The 21,310-nt window shown below is 44.0% G+C and overlaps 1 protein-coding gene across 1 annotated transcript in view; it reads left to right on the top strand.

The window, feature by feature from the left end:
• Positions 1-21,310, top strand: part of ARHGEF28 (Rho guanine nucleotide exchange factor 28) — a 256,291-nt gene that overhangs the window by 90,785 nt on the left and 144,196 nt on the right. Inside the window, exons 5-8 of the mRNA XM_082834982.1 lie at positions 2,137-2,317; positions 5,541-5,613; positions 17,609-17,661; positions 18,229-18,289. Of these exons, the coding sequence (XP_082691108.1) occupies positions 2,137-2,317; positions 5,541-5,613; positions 17,609-17,661; positions 18,229-18,289 (368 nt within the window). The remainder of the gene's footprint in view (positions 1-2,136; positions 2,318-5,540; positions 5,614-17,608; positions 17,662-18,228; positions 18,290-21,310) is intronic.

Genomic DNA, 21,310 nt, shown 5'->3' with positions numbered 1-21,310 from the left:
AAAGTTTACACATCCTCTATGTCAAAAAAACCCCAAACAACCTAATCAAAAAATGGGCAGAAGATCTAAATAGACATTTCTCCAAAGAAGACACATAGATGTCCAAAAAGCTCAACATCACTAATTATCAGAGAAATGCAAATCAAAACTACGATGAGGTATCATCTCTTACCAGTCAGAATGGCCAAAAAGTCCACAAACAATAAATGCTGGAGAGGGTGTGGAGAAAAGGGAACCGTCCTACACTGTTGGTGGGAATGTAAATTGGTGCAGCCACTAGGGAGAACAGTATGGAGGTTCCTTAAAAAACTAAAAATAGAGTTACTGCATAATCCAGCAATCCCACTCCTGACATATATCCAGAGAAAACCATAATCCGAAAAGATACACACACCTGAATGTTCATAGCATCACTATTTACAATAGCCAAGACATAGAAGCAACCTAAATGTCCATCAGCAGAGGAATGGATAAAGAAGATGTGGTATATATATACAATGGACTATTACTCAGCCATAAAAAAGAATGAAATAATACCATTTGCAGCCACATGGATGGACCTAGAGATTATCATACTAAGTGAAGTAAGTCAAACAGAGAAAGACAAGCATCATGTGATATCACTCATATGTAGAACCTAATTTAAGAAATGATACAAATGAACATATTTACAAAGCAGAAACAGACTTACAGATATGGAAAAGAAACTTATGGTTACCAAAGGGGAAACATTGGAGGGAGGGATAAATCAGGAACTTGGGATGAACAGACACACACTACTGTATATAAGATAGATTACCACCAAGGACCTACTGTGCAGCACAGGGATGTCTATTCAGTATTCTTTGATAACCTTTAAGAGAAAAAAATCTAAAAAAGAATGAGTATATGTATAACTGAATCACTTTGCTGTACACCTGAATCTAACACAACATTGTAAATCAACTATACTCCAATAAAATGAAAATAAAAAATGTTTACACATCTAATAAATCCATTCATGGATGGGATTAGAAGTAGACTGTAAGCTAAATTTTGATTATGTGATGGAGCTTCCATTTTCTAAATTAATTACAAAAATCTAATTGCTCAGCCTGAATCATTCACTTCAGTGGCTTGTAGTTGGCATGGGGCATTGTTTTCTAGAAGATTCTGAAGTCCTTGCAAATAATTGTGTCAAGAGTTTGGGGAGATGCCGCAAATCTTAGAGCACAGGTGCTCTTAATGGATCTCTTTTGTCACTCCATGTGACAGAGGTAGCATTTTTGTGGTGGGAGCTATACTATAATTTTGCAAATATACAAATGCTGATTAACAAAATGAGGTAATGGAAGAAGAGAAAAGAGACATAGAGCTAGTTCTGTGAACTGAAGAATCTGGGAGCGTCTGGGGGCTGTGACAACATGCTGAGGCAGGCTGTAACCTGGGAGCACTAGTGTCTCCCTCCCGAGGCCTCTTTACCATTGCTACTACATGACCTATAGGCCATCCAGAATATTATGACATTAACCATGAAGCCTACATAGAGCTAATAAATGTGCAGTTGTTCTTAACCACAACAGAATGGAAAATAAGCCAATATTCAGGAATTTAGTTTGGGAATATTGTTCCTTTGTTTATGAATGAATTCAAGAATGCAACACGATCAAATTTATGCAGGTTTTAATTTGCATGAGGAAATGATTTACAACAGTAGACCAGTGTGTTGTGAATATCTCGCTTGTTTGTAACATCCAAACCTCACCATGCTCTCTGGAGATCATATCTGTTTTCCACTGTAATCGCCTAATAAACTGTCTGCTGCCAGCTAATTTGCGGTGCTACATGTGGTAGCCATTAAGGCCAGAGGCATCTTTTCAGGTTAAAGGGAGAATGAGGTAAAATGCTATGTTTAAGAGTCAGTATTGTTGCATTAATTATGTAAATCTTTATAGTATATAATATATGTGAACAGCTTTTCATTCAACGTCTTCTCTAGGTGGAAAAACAAAGATGACTTTATTAGGATCTATTTACATGATCTTGTGTACCTATCTTCAGTAGGTAGCTTTTATGGCTTGTTTTGCCAGTTGGGTTTGTAATATCAGGGACAATGAAGGGTATTGGGACCGTGGGTTTTGATTTGTGATGTTTCAGCTTCCAGGGCAGACGTTCCCCAGGTTTCTCCCGAGTGCAGCTCAGCGAAGATGCCTCCCTGCGGTATATTCACTCATCAGAAACACTGACCCTGACGCTTAATCACACAGCCGAGCATTTGTTGGAGGCGGATATTAAACTCTTTAGGAAATACTTTTGGGATAGAGCCTTTCTCCTCAAGGTTTGTGCCCTTTATTGTGGTATAAGACATAATAACTCACGCTCTTTGAGAGTGCAGACAGCAAACTCGTTCTTTTGGGAACACTATTTTGGTGGGGGGGTAGCACTTTCTTTTTTTCTAATGGGACTTTGAGGGACATGGAATTAGAAACTGTTACACCAGTAGAAGGAAGATTATTATATGATATTTTGGCGGCAGGTAGAAAATAGTAATTTGTGTAATATTGTTTCCTTTACTTTTCATGAACCAGTATCACTGATGTTTAATATTCTGATATTGGGTATTTTCTATTAACTTATTGACTGTATTATAATTCTTATCTAAAGCAGTTGCCTTTAGGGTTATTTTAAATGAATAATATCTTCTTCTGGGATTTCTTAAGGCTTAGATATAGTTAAGCCTTTGTTTCAGTGTACAGATTCTTCTTGAATGGGGACTGGTCACTTGAGACCAGTTCTTTTTCAAAGAGATTTTTCCCCCCTCCCACCGTGGCCCAGACATCAGCTTTGACTGTTATCAGAGCATGCCCATCTCAGGGTTTAAAATGTTTCATCTTCATTATTTTTATTTTTTTGTTGAATCTGGAAGACTGTAAAGCATATTCATATATTTTAATTATTATCAAGTAGAATGTTCTTTTGAGCAAAAGGGCTTCAGTCAATTGAGTCAAGAGTGCTCAGGGGTATAATGGATTCACTCACCAGATCGTGTGACACCCCCCGGCAAACCCTCTGCCCCCGCAGGCTTCTCAAGCACGTCCATTAATGAGCACCACTTTCATGACTATATAGGCTTTACAAAGTAAGCAGTCAGTTTACTGTTATCAGAAAACTGACATTGGTACTTATCAGTTCTGGCTTTTGTAAAATGTTTGCTTTATATAGCTAAATTGAAGGTTTAACCAGAAACATTATATATCCAAGATTATTGCTTACTCCATATAGGGTTTTATTAAATAGTTAAAATAAACATGCTCTTCAGAGTGTGAACTACCTCTGTTGGGTTTAGGGAGTTTAGTGGATAATTTTCTGGCCTACAGTATTTCCTCATTTTGCTTAAGGGTACTTTCTGTTTAAAGAAACAGAAGTTCTCAGCCATCCCTGTGGCTTCTCACCCAAGCCCCCAGGGGTGGCTGTTTCAGTGGGGCAGAGGCTGGGCCTGGCCCAGCAGCCTTACTCGGGGTGAGTGCCTCTCCCTGCAGTTTCAGAGGGGCAGAGCTCAGCAACACGTGTGTCCTTAGAGGGGACACTCAGACTACAGCAAGACCGCAGAGCTCCTGCAAAGGCTAGAGCATGCTCTGTGTAAAGCAAAAATCCTGAACATTCGTTGCATTATAAAAACTTCCAGCTTCTTCGGTCGGATTCGTGATTTCTTGTAACTTGAGATAATTATTACTGATGACATTGGGGGAGATGTAGGATGAGTAAATCTAGATGCTTTAATAATTGATTGTAGTGGACTTTACAATAACAAAGACCAAATGAAGATTACTTTCCAGTTTATCAGAGATTTTAATCTTATGGAAAACACTTGGTAAAAGAAGAATCCATTGCAGTGGGATGGCCTTGTGTTCCAGGTACCAGCACCCCTTTTTCGTTCTTCCTGTCCTAAGCTTTTGGCTGGGTAGTGCGTAGGGAGACTGAGAAGGGAATAGGGCTGAGGTTCTTTAAGACACTGTGATATTGTAACTTACAATAAGAAATATATCTGGTCTCCGTCCATGGTTCGTGGCTCACAGCCCCCAGACCCTTAGGATTTCCTAAGTGTGGAGCGGATAAAGGTGTTTTTTGTTATGTTAATGAGGCAACTTTTGGAAAGCACCTAAGGATGGGGGCCAGTTACCTGTGGAGCCAATCGCCTGGTAAATTTCAGTCCCACCTCCAGGGAGGGGAAAGGGCCTGGAGATGGAGTTTAATCACCAGTGGACAGAGATTTAATCTGTCATGCCTACGTAATAACGCAAGCCTCCATAAAACCCCCAAAGGACTGGATTCGGAGAACTTTCTAGGTTGGTGAACTTGTGGAGGTACTGGGTGACGAGCCTGCTAGGAGGGGCATGGAAGCTCCGTGCCCTTTCCCCATACCTTGCCCCATGCGTCTCTTCCATCTGGCTGTTCCCAAGTTATATCCGCTTATAATAAACCTGTAAGCTAGTAAGTGGTTGTCTTTGGCCTTGAGCCTGCGTGGTTAGCCCTCTTTTAACCCCAGGTACTCATGCTACCATGCTACCGTCTCCTTAGTACCTCTCCAGACATATACCTGCTTCGGTCCATCCGTTAATTCCATGGCGGGCCCTAAAAGAGAGAGTACTGTGTCTTGGGAGTAAGGCTGGGAGCGGTTAATAGCCACAGAGGGTGGGTGACGGGGTACTGCTTGTTCCTTGCCTCTTTGTGATTTGGTCAGTTATGTATATTTTCATGTTCTCTTTGCTCTGGCCTCAGGATGTCCTGAAATAGTCATGAGCAAGGCACTTGATATGCTGAGCTTAATAACATGCCCGGTGGGGGTGGATTCGGGGCTCTGGGTCAGCTGTAGGGTTGCTTGCCTCAGTGTACCCATGTATTTGTTTTGGAACATGTGCTGATGCAGTCTTGGGCAGTTTTTGACACATCAACACATAATTCTGTCTCTTCGCGTTTTCACTGGCTGTGGGGAATCTATTTGAAAGGAAAATACAGAGGGCTCTAAAGGCATCTTCTCTCTACAGATCACAGCTCAGTCTTGGCCAGGGACAGCCTGCACCAGCATGTACCAACATGTAGCTCATCCTGGGTCCTCCCTGTGATAGTGGTCCTACCCCCATCTCCAGGCCCCCAATCCCTGTGTCTTAGGGTGTGGATGGAGGTTGGTCTAGGTGGGCAGATGCGTCAAACAGAATTCCTTACAGGTTTCAAGACTTTCTGTTCTCTGTCCCCCTTTTGGTTCATGCGTCATGTTCCTGAGAACCTTCTGGTGGTGTGATCTGGGGAAGCAGCGAGGACTAGTGGGAGGGACAGTTTTGGCCCTTGTCTCTGGTTCCTCCCGCTGTCTCTCATGTCATCCGGGGTGCTGCTTACATGTTCTCCCAGCAGCTTTACCACCCTATCTGCCCCTGCCTCTCCAGGCCATGCCTCTGGCCTGTCCCGGCTCTGAGACGCTCGATTGTGATTTTCATCTCTTGTTGCTTATCTGAAGCCTCAAATGGCTTTCAGTGATTTTTTTTTTGTTTTCCTTCCTCTCTTAGGCTCTTGAAGGGCAAGAAGCCAGGTCAGAGGAAAAATCAGATATGCCCTCCAGCACTGCAGAAACCGAAGAAGGCACGCATGTTCCTTCCCGACCCCGGGAACCCAGAAAGAGCTCAGAACTAACTAGCCACCTGGCAGTTGAAGTGTGTGGTGGAGAAGAGCAGGAGCTGAGGGAGGCAAGAGCAGGGTGCTGGGGTGCCACTGGGCCCCGGGGTCCTCCAGCAGCGCCGCACCAAGGTACTGTGTGTTTCCACTTTTCATTCGGTTAGCATTTACTGGGTTCCTCCCACATTCCTGATCTTTGGGGACCTCTCCTGACACGCAGAGAGCGTTCCCCTCATTTCCAAGTTCAGTCTGTTCGTTCCGTTCAGTCCTCCGTCACTCACCTGTTCTCCAGCTCGCTCCACCTGTGTGGAGCTCCTGCTCTGTGCTGGCCCAGGGGGTCTTAGAGGATGGAGGTCGTGAGGGTGTCTTTGTTGCCGTGGGTTCTGGGGAGCACCACTGGCGTGTAGAGGTGACGGGAGGGGGCGCGCTGGGGGTTCTTCAGGGTACAGGCGGCCCTACCCAGCCCAGGTTGTCCTGCACAGCCCTGATGGAGCTTCAGAGACTGAATGTACAAATCTGCTCGAGGTGGGCGTCCACAGCAAGAGGTGTATGTTTAACATACATTGTCACTACTCTGTTCCACATCGTCACGTGGAGTCGTGTTGACGGTGCACCTGGACGTTAACACGCAGCTTGTAGGCAGGAATATCGTCCTTCGTTGTTTTCTCTAACTTGGCAGTTTGTCTGGGCATGTGATCTCTACTTCTATTCAGGTTCTTTCCCCTTTAATGTATGCAAGTAGGTCTGATCTGTTAGCAAGTCCTAGTAATAAACACGGGTTTTGATTCGCTGGAGTATCTTAGCCTCTGTTCTTGAATACTCCTGTACTATTTATATGGAACGGATTGTCGTTTTGTTTTTTGTTTTCCAAAACCCAGTGGTTTTAGGAATCTGACCATACATCACTATGTCTTCCAGGGTAGTCAGGGCAAAGGTTTTAATACATATTATCTTATTATCAATTACGATCCTTTCGCTTCATATTTTAGAGTGCTTTTTATTTTTTGAAACTAAATGCGAGGTTAGGTTTATTTATGTCTGGGGGTAGGGTTATATTATCTACTTAATTTCAGATCAGTGGAGCAGACATTACAAAATATCTGTTAATGTAAAGCGACAATAGTCTGATAGGGCCGAGACGCAGCATGCTAGATGCTGGGGTTAGGGAGAAAAAATAGGACAAGACTCCTGTTCCCAAGCCACCAGTGTCGACAGCTGGAAGACCGGTTGTTCTAAGTGTGTGTGCCCCACGCACCTGCACTCAGTCCCGGGTTAAGCCAACCAGTTGAGCTTCCCACCCAAGCTGCACCGCTTGGGCCCCTGTGGAGTTGCCCTCGCTGCTCTCCCCTGTGGGTGGCGCACTGGCTGCGTGGAGGGAGCTGCAGCTTGCCGTACCTGCCCAAGGAGGTGGTGGTGAGTTTCACACTTTCTCCTGCAGACCCGTGGGAGAAAACTCCGGGCTCATGTCACGAGCGCTGTCATCTCCTGAGCATTGGGCTTGGCTTTTACTACCCTGACAGTAACTGATCAGGTTTCTTGCTTCTAGTTGGCTGGTAAACCTGGTGCTAAGTTTCTGGCCTGCCGGTTGCAAATTTGTAGGGTACTGCTGACCGCGTTTTGATATTACCCTTATTTCTTAAGCCTTCATTCTGGCTTTTCCTGTTTTTTTTTTTTTAAATCAACTCCTGATTTTTACTCTGTCATCGTATACATTTTTCTTCCCTTGTAATCCACCTCCAAACTGACTTAGAACAAAGTGAGGTCTAAACAAGTGCTGAAATTCTAAGTTCTTGCCCTCAAGGGACTGACAGTTTGGGACTAGTGCAGAAAAACAAGCTGTCCCCGCACAGTATAAGTGCTATAGGAGTCATAGGCAAGTAATACTGTGAGAACTCTGTGGTGTGTGATGGTGGTCAGGGGAAGCTTCTTGGTGGAGGTGACCCTGGAGCTGTGATCTAAGGGAGGGAAGGGAATTCTAGACAATGGGACTATATGCAATACAGAGCCCTGAACCAGATGATGCGTTGGGGGAGATGCAAGTTGTTTTGTGGTCCTGGAGTATAGGGGTGTGTATATGGTGCCAGGAACATAGGCCTGAAAGAGAGGCAGATCAGCACGGCTTGTACACAAGGCAAGGAACTGGAACTCCACCTTGACAGCTCTGGGAACTGTTTTAAGCAAATTAGATCAGGTTGTTATTTAGAAAGGTCACTCTGTGAGAGTGTGAAGAATAGGTTGGAGGGGCCAGGGGCTGCTGAGAGTAATACAGAAGACAGCCTGCACCATAGCAGTATAATGAGATTGGAGACAGAGGGACCGATGGATACTGTCCTGAAGGCGTAGGATGTCAGGTGGGTGTCAGTGGCGAGGGAGAAGGGTGATTCTTCCATTCCTGGTGGGACAGGCCTTACGGGAAGCAGGATCATGACAAAATACCTACTCAGTTTTAGACAGGTTGAGTTTGATGGGCTCAGGGGGGCAGGCAAGTTAATACACCTGGCTGCCAGCTGGACTGAAGTCACTCAACCAATAAGCAAAAGAATTTGGACAGAAACTCAAGTTCTCTAACACCAAGTAATTAACGTGTATATTTTACAGACCTTGTAGACCGTGCTTTTATCTGTATACGTTTGGAGGACATGTTAGTAACTGTGTGCACATTCCAGCAGAGGGCAGTATTCACCTAAAGTGAAAACATTCAATTAGCTTTTGTTCATTCATAAGCCTGCAGGTGACTCAGCTGGAAGAACAAAACATTTTGAGTGTAAGAGCTTGGTTGTTTGTTTTTTTTTTTTCCCCCTTTAACCCCCAAAGCAAACTTTCCCTTTGAGATCTCACAGAAGATTCTTAATAGATAATGTTCTGCCTCCTGGGGCAGTGGGTAGGAAGGGGACTTTTAAGTGTTTATCTGTAGCTGCCATTGATTAAAAGATTATAATACCTTTAGCTTGGAAATTTACTTTGTCTCTGGTGGTGTGATAAATGGTTTTATTATTGTCTCTGAACCAATTATGTTTCCATAATTTCATGATTGTAATTGTCCTCCCAGAATGATGGGATGTTACTCCAAATGAATTATATGGCCAAAAGGTCACCTCATTTTCACTGTGTTCAGATGAATAAGCTAATTATGAGTATGTATTGATCCACCAACTGACTCCGTTTTGTCCCTTGCCGCCTTTGTCGTTATTTGATCTCCTACTCTTGGAGTTCCTAAAGAGCATTGTACCGAACACCAACCTTGGAAGATGCTCTGAAAAATAAGTATTCTTTGTCCAAATGAGTAGAAAATGCTATATACGAAACCCCCCTGTTGGGAACTGAGAATACGTTTAACGTTTTGTAGGTTCTAGTTAAGTCTTGCAGTCAAGAAACCTGTGTTTCTTGTTTAACCTCACAGTTCTCTAACTTGATCATGGGAGAATCCCTTTTTCTTAGCTCTCAGCGTCTCATGAAAATGGTCTGTGGAAGGTGCTTTGGAAATGTTGCTCTTCCTCATCTCCCCTGATCCTGCCCTTTCTTTTAAGCTTATGTCCTCCTTTTTCACGATCATGTGGGTTCTCTCCATCTATTAGTACATGATGCTCACACTGGGAGGGAGCTAGGGAGGCATTTTTAAAACTACTCATGGTCATCTTGAGTACTGAGATCACCCATGCCTCGCCACACAGCCCACTGTACCTTTTTTTTTTTTTTTTTTTCTTTTTTGCGGTATGCGGGCCTCTCACTGCTGTGGCCTCTCCCGTTGCGGAGCACAGGCTCCGGACGCGCAGGCTCAGCGGCCATGGCTCACGGGCCCAGCCGCTCCGCGGCATCCCCCCAGACCGGGGCCCCCCGCTGTACTTTTTGATGTTTTTCAGGAGGCTGCTGCCTGCCTAGAGTCTATGGGGCCATAAGACAGGCAACCATTGCAATACTGTTGACCACTCACTGTGTGAATCCATTTTCTTTCATTATTTTGGAGTTTTTAAAAAGCCCTGTGTAATTTGCTGTCTCGACTTTTATGTGACGAGTCCTTTACTGTGTTCACTTCTCCCCATTACTTATCTTCCACGTTCTCATTTAACGAGGACATAAGGAGTAGGGATTGGAACGTGAGTGCCAGTCGCAAAGGAAGAGGGCAAAATCATCTCCTGCAGGGCTGAGGCAGCCGCTCCCAGTGGGCTCAGGGGGGCTTCCTCCTCCCCATCCTGTGCGAGAGGCCATGGGTCCAAACGCAAGACCCGCTCTAGGCAGGCGGACGTGAGCCCTACAGGCCCATTGACTTACCCATTCAGTAAGTCTTTTCTGAGCACCCACTCTCTGCCAGGTACTGTTCTCAGCACTGGTGATGAAGCAGTAACCAAAAAGGCAAAGAGAAAAAAGCCCTCATCTCATGGAGTTTCCTTCCACTGAATTTCACTCACGCCTTTGTGGAGTGACGAACACTGCTCGAGGCGCTGGGGACGCAGCTGGGAACCGAGCCAAGTCTGCACACTCAGGGAGCACATGTCCCAGTGGCCATGGAGAGAGGGACATTTCTGGGAGTCAGGAATCAATTCTCCCCATTTTGTGCACAAGGAGGTGGCAGCAGAGAGAGGTCACATAACTTGTGTGAGGTGACACAGCTTGCCCAGGCAGTCCGAACTCAGGTGGGTAAATGGTTGCCCACCACGCTGTAGATACCCACCTCCCTTCTCTAACAGACTGTTTTCCTACTTAGTCTTCGGGCTGCTGCTCTAGAGTTCTCTCCAGCTTTTGTGTGATGGAAAAGTGCAAAATTGGAATCATTGCCTTGAAACGAGCTCTCCTCCATGTGACTGACCTGTCTCATAAAGCCCTTACGATGGGAGACTGTGACCCACATGCAGGGACAGGTCTTGATGACACATCAGCAACAAGCAGACTCTGCTAAAAACCTCAGCTCTGCCATGAACTGGCTTCTGAACAGGATGCAAGTTACTCAGCTGTGTTTCCTTTTGTGGAAAATGGTGGAGTGGGAGTGTCATTTCATACTTCCTTCAAAATAAGGTTTAAATGAGAAAATACAGGTGGGGCACCTTGATCAGTATCTGACTGTGGACGCTTAGCCAACACTGTCTTGTGATGAGTGCAAGTTATAGCACGTGGCTAGAGCGGACTTAGTGGTGATCATGTGTGTGCTGGGATATCAGGACACAGCTCTTCACCTCGTGGTGACCAGGTGAGCAGATTTGCTGCTTGAACATTCCTTAGACGGGGGTACAGCTCTTCTCTCTGTGCTCTACGTGAGTGAAATGGGAAGAGGGAGTTGTGTGGTGGATTCTCCTTTTTTAAAAAATTTTTATTGGTGTCTAGTTGATTTACAATGTTGTGTTAGTTTCAGGTGTACAGCAAAGTGAATCAGTTTTATATATCATCTCCACTCTTTTTGTTTCCCATTTCCCACTCATTGTTTCCCATATATGCCATTACAGAGTATTGAGTAGAGTTCCCTGTGCCATTCAGTAGGTTCTTATTAGTTATCCGTTTTATATATAGTAGAGTGTATATGTCCATCCCAATCTCCCAGTTTATCCCTCTCCCCTTTCCCTCTGGTAGCCGTAAGTTTGTTTTCTACATCTGTAACTCTCTCTCTCTTTTGTAGATAAGTTCATTTGTACCCTTTTTTTAGATTCCACATATGAGTGGTATCATATGATGGATTCTCCTTATTTGAATATCTCCTGTGAGATATTATTGGGAAACCAAGACGTCTTTTATCCATGCAAAATTTCCTTTCCAAGATTTTTCGTTTTGAATACTGTGGCCCAATGTCTTTTTAGAACTGTTGAATACGGTTCCAATGTCTTATCAAGATGCAGGTCCTTTAACCAGGGTGGCTGGGACCTGAGGTGTTGGGGATTTAGGACAGCAATTAAGGAGGCTGTTCTGCAGGGGTGATTACTCAGCTGGATACACAGCTCTTATCTTAGCCTCATTGTGGAATATCCATCTAAGGGCTTGGTCAGTGTTGCTGCCTAGAAGCTAGGTACCTGGGCATTTGCAAGACAGTTACACTCCATACCCGTAGAATGTACTTCCCAGCCCCAGGAAGTCACCTGTGCTGCTTTCATTTGACAGAGAGGCTCAGTCTTCTCTCTGTTTCTTTTAGAGACTGACTTTGCCAGTCCATGTTCTCCTGCCTACAGAAGAGAATGAGTTTCATCCTTAAAACGCCAAAATAAGATCTCAAGCTGATATGATGCTCATTTTGTATATTGTTATAATAATATTAGTATTTTCATATAAAGAAAAATTCTCCACCTTGCCTCCCCCAGTTCATCACAGAATTAAAGAATCCTAGTTTGAGCTGGAAAGAATCTCAGATTCCTCAGAATTCACCTAGATACAACGGATTCTGCTCCCATCTGCTATGGCTACTTTGCTCCAGCTGGGTCCGATCAGCAGGTTAGGAGGAAGGACAAGCATTTACTAAGCTTATCAACTGAGGAGTCTAATACAGTTGAAATAAGCTTATAAGTTGAAGGTATATTTAAAGAGTTTTTCCCCCTGAATTGAAATAGACTCTAAGTGTGAAATCTTAGGGACATAAAAGTATTCCAAAGAGAAAATTGAATCTTGTTTATATTGTTGAAAGATGACTTTGCCTCATTTTATTCAAGCAGTTGAGTAAATTAGGAAAATTCTGTCCTGACCTCAGTTTGAAGTATAATGATTTAGAGCTTCTGCTTAGTTGATAGTTGCCACCAAATTTTGGGGCTGAGGATGATATCTTTTATTTTACTCCATGACTTAATTTTTGACTGTTTGAGATCCTATGGGGATGGGGGGTGGGGAGGGTGGGAGAGAGTGCACACTCTAGATGTAAAAAATCTATATTATAAAAGCATATTAAACATAGAGTTACCATATGACCTAGTGATGACACTCCTAGATATATACTCAAGAGAAATAAAAACATAGATCTCCTTAAACTTACACACAAATGCTCAAAGCAGCATTATTCATAACTGCCCCAATGGAAACAATCCAAAAAGTCCATCAGCTGAGGAATGGATATACAAAATGTGATCTCTCCATACAACGGAGTAGTATTTGGCAATAAAAAGGAATGAGATACCGACACATTATAACACAAATGGACCTTGACAACATGCCTTGTGAAAGAAGCCAGTTACAAAAGACCACATATTGTATAATTCCATTTATGTGAAGTATCCAAAATGGGATCCATTAAGACAGAAAGTAGATTAGTGGTTGCTTAGGGCTGGGGTGGGAGCGGTGGTGGTCGGGGAGAAATGGGTAGCGAGTACAAATGGGTATGGGGTTTCTTGTTGGGGTGATGAAAATGTTCTAAAACTGCTTGTGGTGATGATTGCACAGCTCTGAGTATATTAAAAATCATTGAATTGTATACTTTAAATAGATGAATAGTATGGTATTGAATTATACCTCAAAGCTGTTATATATATATGTATACATACATACATATATATACATGTATATACATACATATATGTATATACATACATATATATACAAATACAAATGCAAATATATATGTGTATATGTGTGAAGGGAAGATACTAAACCATTAATGGTGGATTTATGGATTTTTTTCCTCAGTCCCTTTCAAGTTTTCTGAATTACTTTTGTGACTCAAAAAAGTGTCACGAATAATTTGAATTAAAAAAAAAACACTACGTATTTCAAAAAAGATGTCTTAATTTTTTTCTGAAAGAATTCAGAGTAGAAATGTAAAAATTACATTGTAAAAGAGCACGTTTTGAGTTGCTTGAGGTCTTCTCTCGCCTTGGCATCCTCTCCCTGACTGCTGATCCTGGGGGCTTGGATCACTGGGGGCCCGGTTGAGCTTGTTAAATTATATGGAATGTTGGGACTCATGGACTAACAGGGCTCATGTTGATATTTCTATTGATAGGTGCCTCATTGTTTCTCCCAGTCCATATTTATACTGGGAAGGCCAACAGCTATCAGTTGGCATTAGTAAAGGTGGGATTAGTACTCCCACCTTTAGAAAAAAAAAAAAGGGAGTAATTGAGATACTGAAACAGAAGATCAGAGTGTTATAATAGCCTGTGAATTGAGAGCGGTAGATGGTTTTTCAAATTTTTTCCCTTTGCCATTTTAATTCTCTAGCAGTTGTAAATCAGACATGCACACTAGGGTAAAATATTAAGGTGACTCGTGAAGTGAAGTTCTTAGTGAAACTCCAATGCGTAACTAGAGAGGAAGGGGTGACTTTTGGGCTTGCAGAGCTGGAGGGGTGGGAGGAAGCCAGGGGAAGAACATTCATGTGTCTCATCCAGCTGACAGTTCAGAAGCTGTGATGAAATAGCACCGGTATTGGAATATTTGAATTAGTAATTTAATAAAGTAAACAACTTTCCCTTTCTTGTCCCTAATGATCTGTTGCATCTCATCAGTTATTTTGGGCCATCAGATCTACATGGAGGAGAGAAACATTTATTCAGCATCTGTAATATGCTAGGCACCCTGCTTGGCCCTGGAGATACAGGTGTTGGGCTTAAATTGATTTGGACCCAGCCTTCCTAGAGCTAATAGTCTATTGGGAGAAGAGGATTCATTCAAAGACTGTGAACTACCCCTATGAGTCCCTTTGGGCATTTGTGGGGCAGACAGAGCAAGCTGAGAGCATGACCCGTGTTTTCTTTTGTGCTTTTGATGCTGCCCTGCATGTCTAACCCAGTTGGGGACTTGATCGTGGAGAGCTGAACCTGAGGGTCGGGGTGAAGCAGCAGCAGTTGTCTGGCTGGCTCTGATCGAGATCCTTTTTGCCTCCTTCCTGGGGGAGGAGTCAGATGACACAGCAAATTGTAGCTGAAGGAGAATACTGAGCACCCTGTATTTTCCATGTAAGCTTTCTCTTTGCTTAAGTCCAGTCTGCATGGTCCCATTTCTCAAAAGGAGACGGTATGACTCGTGCCCAGAGTTGAGCTCTATTAGGCTAATCTGTTTCCTAACAAGACACTGGTATTGATCTTATGCTGTTTGCTAGTGCAGTGTCCCTGGTGAACCTGAATATTAGAGATTATTTCTTGATCCATTATAGTATGGCAATAAAAAACATGTTTATGATGTTTGGCAAATCTGATTTAGGAGGTGGAGGTCCTTACTTCTGGGTAGGCCTTGAAAGGGAGATTAATAGGTCTTTAAAACAGAATAGCTTGGGGTTACTGATATCATTATCTGCTGAAGGTTGCTATAGCAATGAGTGGTTTGATTGCACTGTGCAGTTGGTGGTGCAGTGGGTGAGTGTAAAAGGATCCTCATCATTTAGCAGAAACTCTCCTGGAGCAATTTAATTAAACTCTGGTGGAAGGAGTGCCAAATTCTTTAAAAGCTCTAAGATATAGTTCTTAGATTAATTATAGATTAATTAAAGATACATGATTATCCTGTCACAAATTTTTTTTTAATTTATTTTTAAAATTCTTTTGGCTGCATTGGGTCTTCGTTGCTGTGCGCAGGCTTTCTCCAGTTGCGGTGAGCGGGGGCTACTCTTTGTTGCGGTGCACAGGCTTCTCACTGTGATAGCTTCTCTTGTTGCGGAGCACGGGCTCTAGGCACACGGGCTTCAGTAGTTGTGGCTCGTGGACTCTAGAGCTCAGGCTCAATAGTTGTGGCGCACGGGCTTAGTTGCTCCGTGGTATGTGGGATCTTCCCGGACAAGGGCTCGAACCTGTGTCCCCTACATTGGCAGGCGGATTCTTAACCACTGCGCTGCCAGGGAAGTCCCACAAATATTTTTAATGATTTTGAGATAGTTTTATAACCTTGAAAGTTGCTTTAAAAATGATTATACGTTTTATAAAGACGTCTATTTTAACATAGTTTGTAGTATTTGTTTGAATATTGAACAAAATTGCATTAGACTGTAAGGAAAATGTAGGCTGGCAGCGTATGAAGACTAGCCTTTTGAGAGGGGTAGGGAGCTGGTATCTGAACATACCACTGGAGTGGACTCTGAACATATTACTGGGTGAACACATCCTTTGTTGTTACAGGTGGATCACCTGACGATAGAGCCTTCTTCATCAGCAGTCTTGAATAAAATGTGTATTATTCTTCTGCATCAGTGTTGTAGGTACAGAATTCTTTAGAAATGCAGAATTGTTATCATTTAAAAGCATATGGTCTGAAATGTCTCTAAAGGAATAGCCAGTGACGGGCAGTAAAAATGTGTGTGACTCTCTTGCTGTCTATGCAGATGTGTCTGTTGAAACTTTAGTTCTAGTTACCCTCCTTCACCCAATTTTTAGGATTTGGGTATATGTATTTTAAAACAGAAGACCTGCTGTGCTCCCATATGGTAAACACTATAGTAGGTGCTTCACATCAGTTTTCTGCATCTGTGCAGTAGAACGAAAACTTTCTCTTAATATAGTGTTTTGGACTTCGGTGCTTAAACAGCAGGCTTTTGAAGGGTGAAGGTGTCTCATTTTGACATTCCCATCGCGGGCCCTCTTGTTCTGCAGATGGTACTCTGCTGCCACCTGGAGGCCTTTTATGGGGTGTGCATGTAAAGGTAGGTGGGGTTGCTGAGGAGCACAGGCTGCCCAGGCTGGGTGTCAGCTACAGCCTTGTCCTTACTCCCTGTAGAGGTCAGTTGACATGACCACATGAAATTGAGGCTATTACCCTTTCATTTTTCATCATAGAAGCTAATATGCAATATGAATTCAAGAGCAATATACTGTTGTGGAGGGCAGATATCTTACTAACTTGCTTGATATAAAGCAAATTCAAAGTTATTGTCATGCAGATTAAAAAAAATACATCATGACTTTGTGTCTGTTGACTTCTCTGCTCCATCCTTACCTTGTTAAGATTCATCATGGAAAGCCACCTAAACGAAAACCTTATACTTTTTCTAAGCAGAAACATGGATGGAAACTGGCATTGTTGCCAGGCAGTAAGAAGGGCTTGAATAAATCCACTTGGAGGTTTGAGGCCTCACGTGACTGAAATTAACAGGAGTGGCAAAGTGTAGGAGGGAATGCCTAGTTAATGGACCTGGTGGGGAAACTAAGGGGCTCCCCAGAACTGGCATCCAGCAGGGCCTGGGGGGCAGGGAAGCTGAGGGGTCGAGAAGAGGGCCTGGGCCCACGGTGTTGTATATTAATACAAATTCAGGGTGAAGATTTCCATCCAGCTGCCCTTGTTAGGAGCGCCCAACACTTCTGTTTTCCTTAGGCCCAAACCTACTTTTGGTGGTTATTTCAATAACGGTGGCTCTTGTTTACGGGCAACTGAGTATTTGGGAAGAAAACCAATCAATCAAGACACAGAGAAAAGCACACCTTAAGTGGACCTTCTGTTCATCCCAGAACATCATGACCACTGATGCTTCCAGGAAAGCCTCTATTCAGAGCGAAGGCCGCCGGTGTGCATGGGGCTGGTTAGTGCAGAGCCTGGCACTGTCTGAGGCCCCAGCCCAAGGGCTGTGCTGATGTTCTTGACATTAAACAATGGGCAAGGGAAAACCAAACCTCATCTAGAATGAATTAGGCTCTTTTGAAACATGAAATCGGTGGCACTTGAGGAAGGAGACGTGGGATTTCCTCAGGTGGGTACGAGTCACGTCCTTAGAATCTGTGCTGTTTTGAAGAGACTTCGGTCAGTGCACAGCCTTCCTTCTGAATCAGGGGCATTTGTTTATTTAACAATCATTGTCTTCCTCAGGATTTCCTGTGAGAGCTCCTGGACTTGTTTACATCTTGGTCCACACAAATAATACCAGAGCGTGGGCTGTCAGGTTATCAGATACTCTGCTCTTCGGAGAGTTGATTTTTAAGAAGCCTAATCTAAAACCTAGCTCCACACAGACGGCTCTGAGCAACTCATTTGCATTTGTCATCTAGTTTCTTTTTTTATTTTCCTTTTTATTCTTCTTCCTTTTTTTTTTTTAATGGAAATTCCTATCACCGGATCCTGATAGGAATTATTCCTTTTGCAGAGATTAAGAATTCGGTGTCCAGCAGATCATCGCCTGGAGAGGAGAATGTAAAGGTAATGATTCCCTGCCCATTTTCATCTTTGTGCTTCTCTCCAGAGTTGAAGTAGAAGTGAAGACCTAGCAGTAATAAACATAGGATAAAAAACCCAAAGCAAAAAAACCCCTCAGGGATATGTCCCAGGGCACATTCAGAATAACTTGAAATTGCTTCCTTTATCGAATTTTAGATCTCTGCTCTTAATGAGCAAACCTAGCTGTCTTTCTGGGTCGTAGTTGTATATGCAAGATGACTGTATACCTTTTCCAAAAATTCATACTTGAAGATGATATCTACAGATGTTTGCCAACAATGCCATTGCAGGAATGAACTTGGGAGATATTCTCTGAATATAAAATAACCTATGGATAGCTTTTAGGCATGCATCAGCTTGGGACAGATTCTTCCCTTATTTCTAGCTCTTAATATTACGTACAAGACTAGTTTTCTGTTTATGTGTGGTGACACATGTAACATGTCTTTACTGATGTTTTCTTAGGTTGTTTTTTCATTTGCAAAAATAAACATTACTGTTATCAAGTAAGTAACTTGTAAAAAAGCCACCTGACTTTATCTTTTCCAGCGTGTGAAAAGCCCAGTGGTTCAACTGAATGAACATGAAGACCAGGACAGTCTATATTTGGGTATGTTCCAAAATATTGCTCCCCCCAGCATGCATATGGGGGTATCACAGACCCAGGTATGCAGGCGACAAGAAGAAAATCTACTTAGAAATAAAATCTTCCTTCCTGGGAGCCTTGTCTATTTCTTGAAACCCACCCAGGTAAATTTTTTTTGCAGCATCAGTTATAATACTATGACTTCAGGCATTCAATCTCCATTTACACTCTAAAAAACAAAACAAAACAAAGAAAGCAATCCAAGCTTTTCTAGACAGTTTTACTCTGAGTCAGATGTTGGCTCGGGGCTTGTCATATGTTACCTTGTTATTCCTATGAGGTTGGCACTACCAGCTTCCGTTTCAGGTGATGGCGACTGAGCCCACTGGTGGAGGGTAAATGGGGCAGTTGAGACTCATAACTTCATCCTGCCTGGCCTCAGAATGCCCAAGTTTACTGCTATCCTATTTTTTTTTTTTTTTTTTTGGTGGTACGTGGGCCTCACTGTTGTGGCCTCTCCCGTTGCGGAGCACAGGCTCCGGACGCGCAGGCTCAGTGGCCATGGCTCACGGGCCCAGCCGCTCCGCGGCATGTGGGATCTTCCCGGACCGGGGCACGAACCCGTGTCCCCTGCATCGGCAGGCGGACTCTCAACCACTGCGCCACCAGGGAAGCCCTACCGCTATCCTATTTTGATACCTGGTAGGGGGGGCCCTTGGAGCTGAGCCTGTGTGATCTTATCCCCTGGCCTCAGGAAAAGACCAGACGCTTATCTTGGGGCATGGATCTGATGTGGGTGTCCCTTCAAAGGAACCAGGAGCTCCCTTGGCAAGGGGAAAGTATTTCTCCCCTTGGCCCTGGGAATTCTTGTCTGCTCACAAGCATTGTAATTCACCACTCCCCAAGGGGCACCTCCCCAAATCTCCTCGGGCATTTTCTAATTCTTCAGGGCTAATCAGGGCTCCAGACTTAACCTTTGAGTTAGAGCCTGATGAAGCTCTTGGGGGTTTGAGGACATGCACAGGCTGGGCTATCAGCAGATGCCTCGTCCGGGCACTTGGATGGTCTGGGGCTGATAAGTGGGAAGCAGGTAATCCAGAGATTGCCCAGTTGGTTTCTTCCGGCTCAGTGAAGCTGCAGCAGCTCACACACCTGGAAGGTGCCTGGGCAGAGCAGTCTTGGGAGTGGCAGGGGTGTGGTGGTGGCTATGGCAGTGACCAAGTGCTTGGGCTGATGTGAAATCGGGGAAAAGCAAGACAGCTCCCTGGGTGAACTTAGTAGCGAAGGTGGGTGGCCTGCGAAGCCTGGCGGTGCAGGGGGCTCCCTGGGGAGTGCAGGCATGCAACAGAGCAGTTACAAGAATAAAGCAGTGTGAGGAGGAAGCACCCTCAGCATCGGCTGGCTGTGCTGCTTGTAGTTTGGCCACAAGCCAGAGGTGCTTTCTGGCTCTCCTTGTGTGAGGTGCTACTGAAATTGGAATAGAAACTAGATCATACCGGGCTTTGTGCACACCTTCAATATTTCTGCTATAGAAGGTAAGAGTAATGATTTACTTCCAGAAGAGGGGAAGAGGAAGGAGAAATGAAAGCAAACGTGCCCACGTGGATGAGTGTCGTGGGCTGTTGAAGCCCAGAGCTCGACTGCCGCTCACGCACGCAGGATGTCTCATCTCCAGATTGCATCATGCTCCCAGGAATGTTCGCTTTGAAGAATGTTTACCGAGACAGGTTGCTGGTGGGGGAGGAGTGCTGGCTGTTAAAAGTATTAGATAGCAGGATTATTTTCATGTTAGGCTTCAAAAATTCACTCTGTTCTCAAACCGGTATCCTTGCTGGGTAAGAAGGCACATGTTACGGACATTGCAGTAGGCTGACCTGATCGGGGTGTTTTGTCAGTAATGTCGTGTCTGAGGAGGGATGTGATAAAGAATTTGAGAGAGACGAGCGTGTATGACATTAATCCGGTGATTTATGAGAAGGTCTATGAATGGTTTATCCCTTGTGCGAACATTGGCTTTGTTGTTCATTTAAACTTGGTGGATTAGGAAAGGTCACCTGATTTTATGCAAAGAACATAATAGAATCAGGTGGTAAGCTGGTGTCTGGAACCGGAAATGGCTTTTCCCCGTGGCCGCTTCTAAACCGTTCTACTTTATATGTGCTTATATTCTGCTTGGTCTCTAAGGAAGTGCTGATAAACGTGGCATTGAGGTATATGGCTTTGCTGATTTGTGTTATTCAAAATGGTGTGACGTGAGTCTAGTGCGATCTCATAAACGACATCAGCGCCGTTCCAGTGGAACTTTCTGTGATGACGGGCATGTTCTGTATCCGCGCTATTCAGATATAGCCAGGTAGCCACATATGTCTATATAGCATGTGACGTGTGACCAGTGTGACTGAGGAACTGCCTTTGAACTTTATTTTTTGCACTGGACAGGGAAGCACCAGAGTAAGCTCCCTTTGTATTGCTGTCGTTGGCCCATGAGCATGAAGAGCCAGCTCACCATTAGTTTATACACTGAAAATGACTACTGATTGGAAGAATAAAGTCTCCAGTGGGTAACAGCTGGTAACCTCATCCAAGCTGGCGCCCCCGAACCACCACAGTAGTGCGTAGTGATAGTAAGATTACATTTATGGTGAGTCCAGAAGTGAGGGTCCCGCTCTCTGTGGGTAACTGTGAGGGCTTGGCCTTTTGCTCAAAGGGGAGAGTATGAGTTGAGCGCTGGGGTCCGATTCTGTCGCTGCCACAGTGAAGAGTGAGACTCCTCAGCGTGCAGTGCCTTCACATTCTGGTCAGGTAGGGTGCGGGGAGAGGGCAAAGCATTTGGAGAAAAGGGTAGAAGAGAAGGTAAATGAAATGGGTCAATATGCAAATTAAAAGGAAGGAAGGGTCCATTTGGCTCAAGGATATGGGGCTAAATATGATTAAGGAATAGAAGCGCAACAGTGGGCAGCTGTGACTGTTGTACCAGGGAGAAGTGATGCGGACATCTCGCGGGAAACGTGGACAACCTCTGGGAAATACAGTGGAGAGGGTGAG

Source organism: Leucopleurus acutus, assembly GCF_964270905.1.
Source record: "Leucopleurus acutus genome assembly, chromosome: 3".
NCBI classification, from domain to species: domain Eukaryota; kingdom Metazoa; phylum Chordata; class Mammalia; order Artiodactyla; family Delphinidae; genus Leucopleurus; species Leucopleurus acutus.
Note: the sequence above shows the minus strand (reverse complement) of the source record. Positions and strands in the feature narration are given on the sequence as shown.